The sequence below is a fragment of the Bicyclus anynana genome, chromosome Z, assembly GCF_947172395.1.
Source record: "Bicyclus anynana chromosome Z, ilBicAnyn1.1, whole genome shotgun sequence".
Classification (NCBI taxonomy): Eukaryota; Metazoa; Arthropoda; class Insecta; order Lepidoptera; family Nymphalidae; genus Bicyclus; species Bicyclus anynana.
Window position 1 is genome coordinate 5,139,639 of NC_069110.1, and position 18,396 is coordinate 5,158,034.

Genomic DNA, 18,396 nt, shown 5'->3' on the forward strand with positions numbered 1-18,396 from the left:
TATAAAAAGTCATCCAAGTGCATCCACTGATCCGCATCGCACGGGTCGCACGAATCTACCGCAAAATAAAAATCCGTTTGAAACTACGCCTCCGATGTGTACGATGTGGATCTGTGGACGCATACCATTAGCCGGCTGTTGAGTAATACTGACCTATGCTGTTACTGTTTGCCGTGATAGTCGCACTGAATAGCGTATCCGTGTTAATGAGAGCCTGGGAAACCTGGACGAATGTCTGATCGCCCGAAGCGCAAAGCCATACGGCCCGACAGCCGTGCCTGGAGCCGATCTTTGGCACCCGACCGGGCGTCGCGTACCACACCGGGCTGCGGTCAGTCCGCGGTTCCTCTTGACGCGGTCTACCAAGTGCCCCTTTCTGTAAGGTACATAATAATAGTTACAAAGCTGCTGTGGAAAAATGTATTAGTCTACATTACTGTTTTGGGCAGCAGTGAATAAAGTAAAATTAGCCTTAATGATTTCAAACTTACGATTGGAGATGGCACTAACAGAAGAAGTAATTTGTACTGACTTGGTTTTAAAATGTTTTTTTTAATATGGGGTATTATAGGTGATGGGGTCCCTACTGACAGATCCCTACATAGAAATTGTCTTTCTTTATAAATTTAAATTAATTTCGACTTTATAAATTGCACCTTTTGTAAAATTTTAATTTCCGTTGTAAAATTTTAAGCTTTTTTGTTATCTTAGTGTTAAGAATCTTATTATATTTAAATTCAACAATCAATTTTAGATATAATTAGGATAGTGAGAGCGACTCGCCAACAAATTGCTTGAGCATAAAATAATAAATATTAAGTCATTTAAATAAATTGAAAAATTAAAAAACAAGGAAACAAGTGTGTGTCAGCTCCGACGCATGAATGGAGTTTACTCTGTCAGATCGACTGTCTATGTACGTCTCAATACCTACGCCTGTAAAATGAAAAGTGCGCATCCGAGGAGAAGCAGGCCGTGGCGTGCGCGCCCGCCAACAGCGTGCACATGCGTGCGCACCCGCATGTGCAACATAACGTAACGCTGTCATTCGTTATATATGAAAACTCGATTCTTAAGGAGTAAAGGGCAGGGCTTTATCGCCGGTTTGCGAGGTGCAGTCCTGAAGCGAAGCTGACACTGTTTAGAGCATACTGTCAATCCTTCTACACCAGTCAGCTTTGGGTCAATTGCACCTCAAGGGCACGTAGCAGCATCAGAGTGCAGTATAATAACGCATACCGCATTCTGATGAAACTGCCTAAATACTGTAGTGCATCGGGTATGTTTGCCGACGCCAAAGTACAGGATTATTTCGCGATCATCAGATCGCGAACTGCGGCTTTTTGGTTCCGTCTCCGGAATTCTCGAAATGAAATCCCCCGAGTGCCCTGAAAACCCTATCCTAAATTATTGGCTTACAGTGCATCGCGACAGAAACAGGAAATAAAAAATGATTCCTCTCCTAGAGAAATGTTGTAACGTACCAAATAGATTAATATTTATATTATTCGGTTCTTTACTGTATACTTATTACTTAATTAATTACTTTTATTTATTTGTATATTTTAAATGGGTTTTTAGCCTGAAATAAAGACATATTATTATTATTATTATTATTAAACTCCAAAAAAATGAAAGCATTGCCTGATAACTGCCGAAGGTGTAAAGCTCGCCATCCCTCGTAAGTATGGCGGAGTGGTTGCTGCCCGCAGCGATGGAGGCCGCGCGCGGCACTCTGACGCGCACCACACGGTGGTGCGGCGCGATGTCGCCGGCGCCGAGAGCGCCCCATTGGTTCGAACCAAATGTGAACACCTCACCTGTAAATGTTTTAGCCATGACAAATGTGCCTTTTCTTGGGAAGATTTTAAAATATCCTATAGACGTAAATGGTCGGAGTAACCTACATATTATATTTTGAATGAGCCTTTTATCAATCAATATCTCCTTTAAAATATTAACTACTTAGTTCTAAGTAACATCATCGATGGACGTCTTCTGCAGAACATAGGCCTTTTGTAGGGACTTCCTAACATCACGATACTGAGCCACCTGCATCCAGCGAATCCCTGCGACTCGCTTGATGTAGTCAGTCCACCTGGTGGGGGGTCGGCCAACACTGCGCTTACTAGTGCGGAGTCGCCATTCCAGCACTTTGGGACCCCAACGTCCATCGGCTTTTCGAACTATGTGCCCCGTCTATTGACACTTCAGCTTCGCAACTCGTTGAGCTATGTCAGTGACTTTGGCTCTTCTGCGGATCTCCTCATTTCTGATTCGATCAATCAATATCTCCTTTAAAATATTAACTACTTAGTTCTAAGTAACTAATAAATAAGTTGAAAAAAATTGCGGTCACAAATGAATGTTTTTTATCTACCTATAATATTATAATTTTAGTATCTACCTATAAAGCGTAATGATTTAAATTAAAAAAAAACATCAATATCTTGCACCATTATATTATATGCGCGAGACCTTCGTTAAATTTAACTTTGTTAAAATTTAATTTATTAAATTTAAAAGAATCAATTCCAATGAATTCTTTTAGAACATTACCGTTTGCAATGCACTTTTTCAACAATTTATTGAATTTTATAGTTACATCATCTTCCGTAAATTCTATTATAATTATATACGTTGGACGTTTTTGTCAATGTGTTGTCATTATTTAAAATAAATAATTTAAATAAATTCAAATCTCACCTTTTTATATTACTTTAGATAAGAGCTAAGCTGGAAAATAATGAATATTTTTCACTGACCATGTTCAGAGAGCAATATGGTGTGTTGTAGACCACACGCGACGGACACGATAATATGTCCGCCGGGCACGACGATGCGGGCTGGCGCAAGGCTGTTCACTTTGACCGTCTCGCGCTCTGACTCCGGCCCCGAGTTCGCGGAACTAGCGCACGCAGTCGCAGCCTCCGCCCCTGCGCTACAGCCGTCGCTTTGTACTGCCTCACTGTCTCCTCCACAAAGTGCATCTAATTAAAAATAAAAAAAAATTATGAACAAAATCTCATTATCAACCGATGGACGTCCTATTGGACACAATGTAAATAATTAATTAATAAGAATACTGTTGAAGAAAATGCGTCCGACTATGCTGACATAGCTGCGCGGGAGTGGCCATTATTTTTCCTTGACTCGCAAAGTGACCAAGAGCTAGGTTTTTGTTATAAAATTCAATATTCATAAATGTTTAGTTATTTTAGTTGTACATTAAAACGGGTGTTCAGATTGCTGCTAGGGTGGGTCTTGAATGGGCAGAGAGAACAACACAAGCGGAAAAGATCGTTTACGAATAACCAAACACCTGTTGGTCACAAGTACAGCCCCTACATTCTGTAAAATTACATCGATGCTACTCATAAAAATAAATTCTAATAAAACTTGTTGTAGGCGAATATTACATGGACGAGTATAAAATAGCGGAATCATACCCCAGGGCTCTGCTCGGAGTTTAATTCTATGCCGCATAGACCCGGCACCCTCACGGTGAATCAATGGCATATTAAGATATTGGTCTCATTACCATTTATTTTCTGATTGTGTAAGTGCCGTAAGCTCCTTATGGGACCTCAGCGGCGTCATCGGCGGGTTTGGGCGAGCGCAGAAGCATCAGATGGCCCGAAGGCAGAAGCAGAGTAGATGGGCGAAACGAAACGACCCCTCCGGCTGACTTTGATCAATTTGAAGAGGTAATGGAAGATGTAATGAGGCGATTGTGCACATCTTCCAAACAAATACTGATTTGCGGCGATTTTAATGTTGATATTCTAACAGAAAACTCAAAGTCTGTTAGATTTCTTAACTTATTCAAATGTTTTGATTTGACACATGCTTTTAACGAACCTACTAGGATAACCGCAACTTCAGGTACCTGTCTAGATAATATATTTTATAATTGTGTGCTTGAGAGAAAGAAGATAATAAATAAATTAAGCTCTGATCATAGTGGTCAAATAATTACTATTTTAAATAATAAAACCAATAACAACCAATGGGTAAAGTATAGGCCAATAACTGAAGGTAAATTAGAGCGATTCAAAAACACAATTATTTCTAAAATTCCAAGTCTTGCATTTGAAAATAGTCATCCAGACTTGCTCTTTGGTACACTTTTCAAGACAATAGACAGAGAGTTTAGTAAAATTTTTAACTTCAAACGCATTAATGCTAGCCAAAAATTAAAGTTTAGCGAATGGGCTACTGTAGGTATCTATAAAAGTAGAGATAAATTGTACGAGTTGTACGAAGAAAAACAATATACTCAAACGCGAACTTATTTAGATTATGTAAAAAGATACTCGAAAAATTTTCAAACGTGTTTGTATTCTTGCGAAATCGTAACACATCAAACAGAAAATAATTGAGTCTGAGAACAAGATACAAACCACCTGGAATATAATTAATAGAGAATCAGGAAAAATCAAACCGCGTGATACGAGTTTTGAATTAATTGTCAATGACAAAAAGGTAAACACTGATAACGAGGTTGTTAATGCCTTTGAAGATTTTTTCCAGAATGTTCCTATCTTGTTAACAGATTCACTGGATTCGTCTGCTACGGAAGCTCGGAGACTATTAAGAGGCAATGTTAAAGAGTGCAACGATCTTTTTGAATTTCACCATATCACTGTATCTGACATTAAAAAATCTTTCAATTTGTTAAAATTAAAAAGAACTGGAGATCTGTGGGGTATGTCAGTGAAAGTAATATCTAATATAATTGATGTCATTGCTCCCCACTTAGCCATTATTTTTAATGAATGTGTGGACTTAGGTATTTTTCCGAACCTAATGAAGCATGGCAAATTGATACCACTTTTTAAATCAGGAGACAAATCAGATCTTAATAATTATAGACCGATTACAATATTGCCAACACTTAGCAAGGTCTTTGAAAAAATCATATTAAATCAACTTTTATGTCATTTTAATTTAAATAACTTGTTTCATCCTGAACAGTATGGTTTTACAAAAGGTCGCAATACTACTGATGCAGGGGCTAAACTTTTAAAACATATTTATGAAGCATGGGAAAGTTCTAAGAATGCTATTGGTGTGTTCTGTGATCTGTCCAAGGCGTTCGATTGTGTTGACCATAACACTCTTTTACTCAAGTTAAGCCACTATGGCATCAAAAGTGTTGCGCTTGATCTCATTGCCTCTTATCTCAGTGATAGAACACAAAAGGTATGCATAAATGATATAAAGTCGCACGGTTCCACTACCAAAATGGGCGTCCCACAGGGTTCAATTCTGGGTCCTTTTTTATTCCTAGTGTACATAAACGATTTACCAATCCATGTCAGCGGCATATGTGAGATTGTACTGTTTGCTGATGACACATCCTTAATTTTTAAGACGGACAGAAATAAAGATAACTCTGACGACGTAAACCGTGCCATGTCGCATGTGTCGCATTGGTTCACTGCAAATAATCTACTTTTAAATGCCAAGAAAACTAAATGTATTGAGTTTTCATTGCCAAATGTAATAAAATTAGAAAAGTCTATAATGATCGATGGTGAAAGACTGGAAATGGAGAGTTCCACAGTTTTCCTGGGAGTGACCTTGGATTGTAAACTTCAGTGGGGTGCTCATATAGAAAAACTGTCTGGTAAACTCAGCTCAGCGGCATTTGCAGTGAGAAAAATAAGACAGTTCACTGATGTTGATACAGCTAGGCTAGTTTATTTTGTGTACTTTCACAGCGTAATGACTTACGGAATTTTATTGTGGGGCAAGGCTGCCGATATACAATCTATATTTGTACTTCAAAAAAGAGCAATTCGAGCAATATATCAATTAAAATCACGCGAGTCCCTTCGTCAAAAGTTTAAAGAAATAGGTATACTAACAGTAGCCTGTCAATATATATATAACAGTATAGTCTATGTAAGACAAAATATTAATTTGTACAAACGAAAAGGAGATTTAAACCCACGTCTTACTAGACACGGGCATAAGTTAGTTATTTCTGCATATCGTCTCCAAAGAGTAAAAAAATCTTTTGTAGGTTTGGGTGTACTCTTCTATAACAAGATCCCCAAGACTGTGATGGACCTGCCAATGCATAGCTTTAAGCAATGTGATAAAAAACATTTACTTAGTCGAGGTTACTACAACATTGATGAGTTCCTTAAAGATAAAAGCGCTTGGAGGCCATTGGATCAGCTTCCACCTTCACACAGGAAATAAAACTATAAGAAATTGTAATTGTTATCAATTGTAAATTATAATACTGTATGACTTTTTCAAAAGAGCAACTGTTGAGTTTCTTGCCGGTATCTTCTCAGCAGAACCTGCCTTCCGAACCGGTGGTAGAATCTTTACAAATAGTCAACTGACGTGTCAAAAGTGCTTGTAAACTGAGCCTACTTGAAATAAATGATTTTTGATTTGATTTGATTTGATTTGACTCTCTAAGGGCGTCTACTCTGAGACTCGGACCTCGACTTTGAGGAAGGGTTTTTTGACCTGAGTGGATCAGTCCGGGCGCTCCCGAGATCGGAGTTAAAAATCCCACGTCTGGGTGACGTCAGATATCGGAGACCTCGTCGCCGGCGAAGACGCTGTGTAGTTTGTGTTTTTTGTTGCCTGGGAAGCGTTGTCGTTCGTTATGTCGTCGTCAGGACATTACCATTAGAGCAAACAGGATCCTCAGCTCGCGAGGAGCCGGCCGTAGAGGTGGAGGCTTCAGCGCATCTCTTACAGATGCCACATACGGTGCAACCCGAGTCGCCTTCACCGCATCCGCACCTCCTACACACACACAAAATTGATCACACAACCATAGGCGTATATCATCATCATTATCAACCCATATTCGGCTCACTGATGAGCTCAAGTCTCTGCTCAGAATGAAAGGGGTTAGGCCAATTTTACACCACGTTGGCCCAATGCGGATTGGCAGACTTCAAAAATGCAGAGAATTAAGAAAATTCTGTGGTATGCAGGTTTCCTTCACCAACAACAAAATTAATCGTGAATAATTAGTTTGACGTTTATCCTTTACTGACAAGTAAAATCGTGACTTCACAAAGTAGACGACAGCGTTTGTGACGTATAAAGATGAAATTTGGCAGATAGGTTGCTTATAGTTAGTAGGTGTCCGTTAAGAACGGATTTTGCGATAGGGCCGGATCAAGGAAGTCAAAGGCCGGACGAAATCGCGGGCGTCCGCCATTTTGATATAAAATACTTTTCATCCAATAACTAGATCGGTGTAGGTCGTCCACATTGAGATGCTCTACTATTAGAAACACACGTAGAATTGGCATTCAAGTTATAAAGATTGATTTATTACAAGCTAGCGGACCCTATCAAGCTTCGCTTTGACTCATTATACCCCTATACTATTTTACTCCCACCCTACACCTACTCAATAATACACCTACTTTACCCCTACCCTACCCCTATCCAACCAGATTTCTGTCTCACCCTACTCTACCCCTATCCAAGCAGATCTCTAGCCCGACCCTACCCTACCTCTATCCAACTTGATCTCTACTCCTACCTTACCCTTACCCTATCCCTACTCTACTCTGCCCTACTCTACCCCTTTCCTACCCAAATTAGTAATTAGTTTTAGCAGTGCACGCGACGCACACAATATTTTAGGTAACATTTTTACACCTTGGATTACTTTATTGGAGTTTTAGAAAGGATACCTAATTTTTTTGCAAATATAATACAGTATTTATATTTTTTCAAATCGATTCAGTAATTTCTGAGCCTATTAATTACATAAAAACAATCAATTATTTTTGTTTTTAAAATATTAGTATAGATAACTCACTCGCCGGGCAACCTGTTGGGCATTGCTGCGCAAAGGCAAGCTCCGGCGAATCCGGTACATTCACAGCACAATACGCACACTCGACAGTACTCCATCGTCCACGTATGTGCGCCGGTGCATATCCGGGCTTCCTCCTTGCCGCCGCTGCCGGCGCTCGAGCTCCTGTACGGTTCTATAAGAAAATAACATGTGTGTTAAAATTAATGGTAAATTAGTAAATTTATAAAATTATTAACGGTTTAGTAGCGCCATCTGTCTATCTGATTTGCTTCACTTCACAAACTCCAAAATATGCCTGTCAGGGAATTAGATAATAATAGCGCCATCTTACATTAATTAGAGTAACTAATTAGGTAGCTTCTGTTTAAAAGTAAAGGAGTAGAGACTGAGAGACATCTGTCAGTTGACGATCGCAGAGAGAACCGTATGTGGTAGCTCGCAGGTTAATTCAGTTGAGTACTTGATGGTTCGTGTTGGTTTAACAGTGAGTTTGTGAATTGAGTAAGTAAGTCTTATGGTTAATTACTTAGCTGGGACGCAACACGAGCGGAGAAGGGGTTGACTCCCTGTCATACGATAGTTTATCCTAATTTCCATCTGATATTATCAGCGACATCCTTGATCAATAGATAGAGGGTAGAACTGTAGTAGTAAGTTGAGTGATCGTTCCGGTGATGATCGGTTGTGTAACTTTGTATATTTGCCATCCCTGACACGTATAGCGTTAAACCTAGTCGAGACATAAAACGATAACAGTGCGTAGTATACGATATCAGACAGTGGGATTCGAGATCCCGATGTTCAGCCCGTGTGACTTAAACTTCCTCCGATAATTAAAAGTGGAATTTAGTCTTTCTCCGATACGCTGTTAAAAGACCAAACGGATTCAGCGCTGGGCTTATTTGTTTTTTGCCGTAGTTTAGCAGTGTAACTACAGATGGCGCTCTTTAAACTTAACGGTATGTCATTTCGATTACACTTTTAGTAACACATTTTTATCAACTTACTCTCCAAGTCAAGCGTGCGTTAAGAAGTTTTATTTCGAAAATGAATAAATATACTTAAATAATACACTTGCTTGCGTACCGCTCTACCCAGTTATTGTTGAAACTCTGTACTCGAAATTGTAGACGAGTATATATACCTAGGACACACGGTCCAATTTCGAGATGGAGCTAAACCGCCAATTTGAACTTCGGGAAACTTCGCAACATATTTTCGTCCGTAATTCCTCAGTGCCTGAAGACGAAAGTCTTCGAACAGTGCGTGTTGCCAGTGTTGACCTAGGGATCTGAGACTTGGTTGCTAACCGTGGGCTTTATAAGAAGGCTCAGAGTCGCTCAGTGGGCGATGGAGCGAGCTATGCTTGGAGGATCAAATCAGAAATGAGGATATCCGCAGAAGAACCATAAAAACATAGCTCAGCGAGTCGCAAAGTGGCAATGCCCAAAGCACATAGTTCGAAGAGCCGATGGACGTTAAGATCCCAAGGTGCTGGAATGGCGATCTCACACTGGAAAGCGCTGTGTTGGTTGAAACCTCACTAGGTGTACCGAGGACATTAAGCGGGTTGTAGGGAGCCGCTGGATGCTGGTGGTCCGTGACCGTGATGTTTGGAAGTCTATACAAGAGATCTATGGCCCTGTAGTGGGTCTTTAAAATAGGCTGATAATGAAGATGATGATTGTGTGCAGAAAAAAATACTCACTCTCTTTGCTATAACCGTATTCTCGGCCACATTGACCCTTGTTATTTATTCCGAAAGTGTAAACTTCGCCAGAGTTCGTGAGCGCTGCTGCGTGCGCCTTTCCCAATGAAACCTATAAAAAATATTCTAATTTAAAACCAAATTCAATTTTATATCTAAGATGCGACCAACGATATATCTCTCGAAGAGAAATGGCTAAATTTCAACCAATAGCGACGCAACCGGAAATATACCTCTATCATTGCATTGAGATCAAAGAGATGGGACTGGGACTACTCCGCCGCAATTTTAATATTTTGTCTATTTATTTTCGCGAGATGTATTGATGGTCGCATGCTAGGGCTAAACGACACTTATTGATACTGTGACGATTAACCTGGCAACCGAGGTAACAACTTGATCAAAATAACGATTTTTCGTAGAATCTTCCAATCATGATTTCTTCAGTTTAGTTAAACACGTGTTTACAGACAATGTAGCGAAAACACATTATATCTTATATTTTGGCTTTATAAAAATACTGTTTACTCAACAATAGAAAAGTGTTGTATTTATTAGGGTTGTTAAAATTCTTTATAGAGAATAACATTAAATTAATAACAAAATAAACCAAATAATGTTAACGTCTTAGGGACTTTATTGTTAAACCGAGGATAAATGGAGTCTCTCCTTTCAAATTGGCTTACGTTATAATTTATTTTTGGAAAACTCTGAAGTAGATTTATAATTTATAAATAAAAATAAACAGCAATGTTAAACAATGGTTATAATTCATAACAGTTGTAGGGATAACATAATTAACAAATCAAATTAAACTGTAACCAAAATAAATCAGAGTTTATAAAAGACAGAGACTCTCCCTGCCTAACTCAAACTAATCCATAAAGATTTACACAACAAGAGATGTGGACGGCTCGAACGTCAAGGGCATCTGAAGCCGACTGTACGACGAGCGCCTTATATCGCAAGTCATTCCCGCCAACCGATCGCTACCTCTCTCTAAATCCCTACTCTTTACGAAACAAGTCGCGCCACCTATGGACAGCGCAAACCAACACGAGACAGTCGAGTCACGTCATATCCTTTTCAGACTACTTATTTCCTACATTATATTTTCTTTTGAAAAGAAAATCTATTAAGGCTCAGCTGAAATGCCATTCAGAAGCCGGTCTTTCCTATTTTTGATGTGTGATTACTTCTTGTAAATCGATGAAGGTCGGCTGCACGCACGAAAAAGTGTCACATTTCGCTTTGTACGATGCGATTTATCCTCCCATGAGAATTTCAAAGATTCAATTAAATTCAATAAAAATATACAATTTGTCGTCAATGTTTTTCTTAAGACGTTATCACGTAAAATTATCATCCGTAAACCATAAACGACTTTACAGACGGCCAATTGTTTTTAAGCAATGTGAATATTTACCTGTGTGATCCTCTCATGTCGTACACCGATGACGAATCCATTTTCATCGCAATGTTGCGTATCTTTGCCAAACATTAACAGTTCACCAGCGCGTGTAACTAACGCTGTCGACCCATAGTTGCAAGCTGCATATATTATGTTATATTTCTCCACCTAAAATATAAAATATGATCAAATTAACGGAAAAACCTCATAGGCTAACCACTGCACCAACGAGGCAGAGGCCTTTTTGGATACTGGTTGTTGTGGGTAAATTCAATTTTCGAAACTCTGCAGGCCTATTATGTATCTCGGTGTACCAATAAATATGAATATGAGTCATCATAGTCTGACAAGTTCGTTGATGACACTCCCATGATTTGCGGGCGACGGGCGGAAAGACTGCGCGGGTGTCAAATCGTGCGTGCGGGGAAGTGACGTGCATCAGTCGTGGGGTTTTCATTCATCGCTACACGCCCCCCGATCCGCGCGCAAATTCGGAAGTGTTACGAACGAAGTTGCCAAGATATACATAATATTTCATCTTATTTCGTTTTGGGATTAGAACGAAAATTATTTCAACGAAACGACCTTGACAACGCCATTCTACATCAGATGTACAGAAGAATTACCCTGTGAATTTTCTTTGGTCGCGTAGGCTTTGGTGTTCGCCGATGGCGGGTAGCATCGCCGTCCTCTCCACGTCTCGCCACGCCAGTGAACAGAGCTGAGCCGTTGTCCAACACTAAGATAGCGTGTACGCCTTCATGCCCTAACGCCACCTACAACACAAATTCGTTTTTTAGAATCTAAGCGAGTATTATTCATATTAATTTACTATTGAACACGGTTTAGATCGTACCGCTTTGCGAGAACCAGCTCATGACTAAGTGTTTGTTTTGTTGAGTTTGTTTTATTGAAATCGGTTTTAACTAACACAGAGTTTATTAAAAACCAGGTCAAGTGTACGGACAGGGCGTAATCAGTAAGTAAAAAAAAGTAATGATGAGGGGGGAACTATTATGTAGTTATGTGTGTGCTAACAAATAAACTATTTCTATTTTATTCTATAATATTGACGTAGTTAAAAAAAAGTAAATACCTGCACCACTTTGCACATTTTAATATTGGACACATCTTGTTTGTTGAATAGTGTCTCTTTCATCAGAGTCCAACGCCCCGTGTGAGGCGTCGGCACTTTATATCCCAGAGACGTTCCTTTGCCGGCGTAGTATACCTGAAGTGAAACAAAGCATCTATAAACATATCAAAGGCTAACTGAAAGCGCAACTTCGTTTCTTTCGTACTTTTCGTACTTCATTACATCGACTTCGCCTGTTTAGGATTTCGATTATCTTCCATAAATTTATTTCAGCTTCACGACTCGTAGAGTTCGGTGAATTTGGTTCTTTTCTTTTCTTTGCAGATTTACTTATTTTAATTCAATCATGCTGATATTCCCCGAACAGCTCACTCCAACGCCCGCTGAGTGACTCAAATCTTCTTTAAAGTACAATTAGCGACAGTCTCACAACCGTAAGTCACATGCAAAACACATTGCTTGCAATAAGACAACCTGAACATTTCACAGTTCACTCTAACGCCCCTGAGTGAATCTGAGCTTTCTTTGAGGCAAATAGTTAACGCCAGAATTTCATAAGCGTAGGTCACAGGCAAGACAAACTGTTTGCAACAGGAAGACCCGAACATAGCTCACTCCAACGCCCACTGAGTGAATCTGAACTTCATTGAGGCATATAACTAACGCCAGAGTCTCAGAACCATAGGCCATAGGCAAGACACGTTGTTTGTAATAGAACAACCCGAACATAGCTCACTCCAACACCCCTGAGTGACTCTGAGCTTTCTTTGAGGCATATAAGTCACGCCAGAGTCTCACAACCGTAGGTAACAGGCAAGACTCACTGTTTACAATAGGACAGCCCGAACATAGCTTAAACCAACGCCCCTGAGTGATTAAGGACTCTCTTTGAGGCATACAACTAACGCCAGAGTATCACAACCGTAGGTCACAGGCAAGATGCAATGTTCGCACTGCTCTACATTAGGACAAACTTTCAGAAACGATATTTAAAAGGTCGTAATAACAAACTCACCTTTCCCGACGTTGTCAACAAAAGTCCGAAGTCTTGTCCTGAGCATATACCCAGCAGTGGGTCATCATCGTTGTCATCGAGTTGTATAGCCATTGGAGTGTCAAGGTCAACCAAGATCCTGGACAGTCCGTCGTCGAAGGACGGCCTGCCGAGGACCAATGTACGGCGACGAAGCAAATTCACGTGGAACTCGCGTCGCGATGTCAACGTGAACCGACCGCCTTGAGCGCGTTCCGCGACGTTCGCTTCCACGTCATACATCTTTATTGTCAGATTGTCCTGCGTGATAATTAATATTTGAATAACACATATATAACTCTACAAACTTCATGTGATTTTAAGGTGTAGGTACACAAAACAAACACAAACACCCTAATAAGGAGTGGATGTAATATTTGATGAACTTCCCTTCTCTTGTCCCCTTCCCTCTCTATCAATAACGAAGAAAGTAACTATAGCTTGGCAAGTTCGTTGATAACACTCCCATGATATGCGGGCGACGGGGAGGGAAGGACTGCGCGGGTGTGAAGTCTTTCACGCAGGGCAGAGGCTGGAAGAGGGTGCATCAGTTGTGGGTTTATCTGTCATCGCTACCCGCCTCTCAGCCCCGCGGACCATCGGGAGTGTTACGAACGAATTTACCAAGCTATAACCAGCTGTTATTTTTACTGTATCTCAATTAATAGTTACGACAGTGTGTAGTTGAGCGTCTCATCAAGATGAAGCTATTATTTGTAAAAATGTTCACCGGATTCTGGACTATTATACCTAAAAGTTAATAAAGTAATGTACAAAATACTAACGTTATTAGACAAAAGGATCAATCCAAGTTGGTTGCTATCAGTAAACACAGCCGATTTGTTCTCCGGACCCGCTTGGCCCGTCTCCAAGTACAGTAGGCTCTTCACCTCTAACGTTTCTTTATCGACCTCGTGCACTTCAGTTTTCTTCCGACCAATCCGAACATATAGTTTGTTCTGGAAAAATCAAGATTGTAGAAATATAATTTACCTACTACCAGTTGTGGGAATCGAACCTACGGCCTTGGAACCAGAAAGCAGGATCACTGCCCACTTTACATTTTCGGGTTTCAATTACAATAATTAAATAATCTAATCTTAATATATAAATGCGAAAGGACATTCATTACGAAATCTCAAAAACCACTTGACGTTCAAAGATGATTTTTGGCAGGAAGGCAGTTTATAGATAGTAGAGGTTCGTTAAGAACGGATTTACGAGAAGGCCGGATTAAGGAGGTCTACGGGCGCATAAAGTCGCGGGCGTCCGCTAGTAAAAGATATTTTTATATGGACACCTTGTACATACATAGTCGTAACTATAGAGCGTCAATATCTCCACGGAAAAGGGGTCGGACTCACGCCAAGAGATCGTGGTTCGACCCTCGCCCGCTGATCTATTTCCGTACCCCCTCTTAACATAGTCTTTTCTGACTAATTGGAAGTGAATGGGAATATTGGCCATATTAAAAAAAAACATGGGTAATCAATATATACACAAAAAAGGCATTTTAGTTACACTATTTATAACTCAAGAACGGCTGGACCGATTTCGCTGAAAAATGTAGGAGATAGCTTAGAACCAGAAAGCGGACATAGGATACTTAAAACAGTAGCAGGGGTAGGGTTTTTCGCGAATAAGTCGCAGGCATCCGCTAGTATTATTAAAAAAAAATACAAAAACATTATACAACAAAAAGAATTACTTACCCGACAACATCCAAGCCAACCATGACGGTCGCTAGCAAAGAAATCAGCTTTATACAAGTACACATGCTGCCTTATCGAGCTGCCGTAACCAGATCCAATTTTAAGGAGGCCTTTGGACGTATATATGTATAGGTAACAACCGTCGGACACTAAAGAACGAACTACAAGCTCTCCCGAACCAGCTGTCAGTTGCGACGGAAGGTCCACGGGGAAACTTGATACGAGGGATTTGTGCGGCACTCCGAAGTTAAGCCACAAGTTGCGGGATGGAGGTCCAAGTATAACAGCCTGGACGCTTCGCTGCATAACAGTCAGGTTTGTCGGTATCTATAACAAATGAAAATAATAAATAATAGAAACGCGCCAAAAACAACCCTTCTTAGCAGTCAGGTAAAAAGAACTCGTTTCGTTTAGGTTTACTATAACTTGGCAAGTTTTTTGATGATACTCCCATGATATGAGGGCGACGGGGGGAAAGGACTGCTCGGGTGCGAGGCATCGCTACCCTCCTCCCGGCCCGCGCGGATCATCAGGAGTGTTACGAACGTTCTCATTTATTTTTAACCAGTAAGGTCGTTGCCATTCGACACTTCCACTAGCGTGATATGTTATTAAACGCAAGATTTAGTAAAGTCTTAGTATAGTGTTAATGAGTATATAAATAATAAAAAATCTTGGTGTTAAACTGTATTATACGACTGTGTGCTTAGTTTTAAATAAGTTTGTAAAATGGTGGTAGACAAAAAAAAAATAAACCTTGGTTGAGTTTGTTGTGGGCTCTTCTCGGACCAAGGCGCGTTTGGAGCCCTCGTAACTTTAATTTTAAGTTTTCGTCTATTATTACCACCATTAGATTAAATTAATATTTGACATATACCTGACCTTTCAAAAGTGCTTGTAAACTAAGCCTAATTGAAATAAATGAATTTTGACTTTTTTTTGTTAATTCATCAAATGATAATACCTGTACAAACTGTTCAGTGAGAGCGGGCGGCGCAATTATAAGTGACGTCACAGCGCACATCACGAGCTCAGCTTCACCGCGGGCCACGGCTAACGCTATGAGACAGGAGCTACTGAGCGCCGTCAACGGCGAACTCTTCTCCAGCCGCCCAGTGAGGTCGTTGCCACTCGACACTTCCACTAACATGTTGGGTAAGTTCAACAGATGATAATACCTGTACAAACTGTTCAGTGAGAGCGGGCGGTGCTATAATAAGTGACGTCACAGCGCACATCACGAGCTCAGCTTCACCGCGGGCCACGGCTAACGCTATGAGACAGGAGCTACTGAGCGCCGTCAACGGCGAACTCTTCTCCAGCCGCCCAGTGAGGTCGTTGCCACTCGACACTTCCACTAACATGTTGGGTAAGTTCAACAGATGATAATACCTGTACAAACTGTTCAGTGAGAGCGGGCGGTGCTATAATAAGTGACGTCACAGCGCACATCACGAGCTCAGCTTCACCGCGGGCCACGGCTAACGCTATGAGACAGGAGCTACTGAGCGCCGTCAACGGTGAACTCTTCTCCAGCCGCCCAGTGAGGTCGTTGCCACTCGACACTTCCACTAACATATTGGGTAAGTTCAACAGATGATAATACCTGTACAGACTGTTCAGTGAGAGCGGGCGGCGCTATAATAAGTGACGTCACAGCGCACATCACGAGCTTAGCTTCACCGCGGGCCACGGCTAACGCTATGAGACAGGAGCTACTGAGCGCCGTCAACGGCGAACTCTTCTCCAGCCGCCCAGTGAGGTCGTTGCCACTCGACACTTCCACTAACATGTTGGGTAAGTTCAACAGATGATAATACCTGTACAAACTGTTCAGTGAGAGCGGGCGGTGCTATAATAAGTGACGTCACAGCGCACATCACGAGCTCAGCTTCACCGCGGGCCACGGCTAACGCTATGAGACAGGAGCTACTGAGCGCCGTCAACGGTGAACTCTTCTCCAGCCGCCCAGTGAGTTCGTTGCCACTAGACACTTCCACTAACATATTGGGTAAGTTCAACAGATGATAATACCTGTACAGACTGTTCAGTGAGAGCGGGCGGCGCTATAATAAGTGACGTCACAGCGCACATCACGAGCTCAGCTTCACCGCGGGCCACGGCTAACGCTATGAGACAGGAGCTACTGAGCGCCGTCAACGGTGAACTCTTCTCCAGCCGCCCAGTGAGGTCGTTGCCACTCGACACTTCCACTAACATGTTGGGTAAGTTCAACAAATGATAATACCTGTACAAACTGTTCAGTTAGAGCGGGCGGCGCAATTATAAGTGACGTCACAGCGCACATCACGAGCTCAGCTTCGCCGCGGGCCACGGCTAACGCTATGAGACAGGAGCTACTGAGCGCCGTCAACGATGAACTCTTCTCCAGCCGCCCAGTGAGGTCGTTGCCACTCGACACTTCCACTAGCATGTTGTGTAGGTTCAATATGATCTGTGTAACAAACAATATATGTACCTATAATAGAAGCAGGCGTTAATTTTACCTAAAGTGAATGTGTAAGTACAATCGGACCCGGTAGAACTTAATTTTGACTTATGTGCACTTATATCTTCCCTAAACCATACCCTCGCCCTATCCTTACACGTGGCTTCTACCACAGAATACATATGTACCTTCTACACCCCATCGTCTAGTTCAGTTACACAAGAAATCAATAAGCTATTGACGACAAGCTTTATAATAAGAAGAATAGGAAAATACATACTTTTATCATGTATTTTCCTATTTTTCTTATTATAAAGCTTGTCGTCAATAGCTTATTGGTTTCTTGTATAACTGAATTAGACGCTTACAAATATTCAAACATGCTTCTATCTTAGGCCTACTTGAAGTAACCGATTTTTTTATTTGAATTTTTAATTTAAATAATACTACTGACTACAATCAGAATTTAAAGAAAATGACCGGTACCGGACGGGTTACCGTTCTTTAAACCTCTGTATCTCTTATATGCCGACCGAACCCAGGACTTTGAACCGATGGATTCGAACTCAGGACCTCGTGATCCGAAACCACATAGGCTAACCACTGAACCAATGAAGAAGTTAAAAACAACTCTACGTACATTTTACTCTGTAAACCAGAGCGTTCTCAGCTATAACTTGGCAAATTCGTTCGTAACACTCCCCATGTTCCGCGCGGGCCGGGAGGAGGGTAACGATGCCCCGCGCGCACGACGTCACACCCGCACAGTCAGTCCCCCCCGTCGCTCGCATATCATGGGAGTGTCATCAATGAACTTGCCAAGCTATACATTTTTATATTATAAATAGCAAGTTTGTATTGATAGCCACACACAACGGTAAGAACAATCGAACTCATCACCGAGTGGTGGTGGTCCGATCCCCGCCCCGTTGGTCTATTGTCGTACCCACTCCTAATACAGTCTTTCCCTACTAGTTGGAGGTGAATGGGAATATTGGTCATATTTGGTCATATTGATGTATACCTACTTGTAACTTCTAAATTGATCTGGCTAAAATTTGGAATAGTGATGGAATATCAAAAAATCCAAATAAAAGGGAAACTCATGACCTTCATTTACTTAGTAATGCGCTGGTTTGAAACAGATGTCATAAGTTCAATTCCTTGTTTTTCA

At 41.1% G+C, this 18,396-nt stretch overlaps 1 protein-coding gene across 1 annotated transcript; it reads right to left on the reverse strand.

Moving 5' to 3' along the window:
- Positions 1 to 127: 127 nt before the first annotated feature.
- On the reverse strand, positions 128 to 15,923 carry LOC112042912 (E3 ubiquitin-protein ligase highwire). The gene is made up of 13 exons (XM_052890726.1): positions 15,738 to 15,923; positions 14,774 to 15,100; positions 13,847 to 14,020; positions 13,044 to 13,322; positions 12,029 to 12,163; positions 11,559 to 11,708; positions 10,948 to 11,100; positions 9,522 to 9,633; positions 7,814 to 7,985; positions 6,656 to 6,777; positions 2,766 to 2,990; positions 1,645 to 1,820; positions 128 to 376 (listed from the first exon to the last, which is right to left on the reverse strand). Exons 1-13 carry the CDS (start codon positions 15,921 to 15,923, stop codon positions 128 to 130), a joined length of 2,460 nt encoding a protein of 819 aa, XP_052746686.1.
- Positions 15,924 to 18,396: the final 2,473 nt, after the last annotated feature.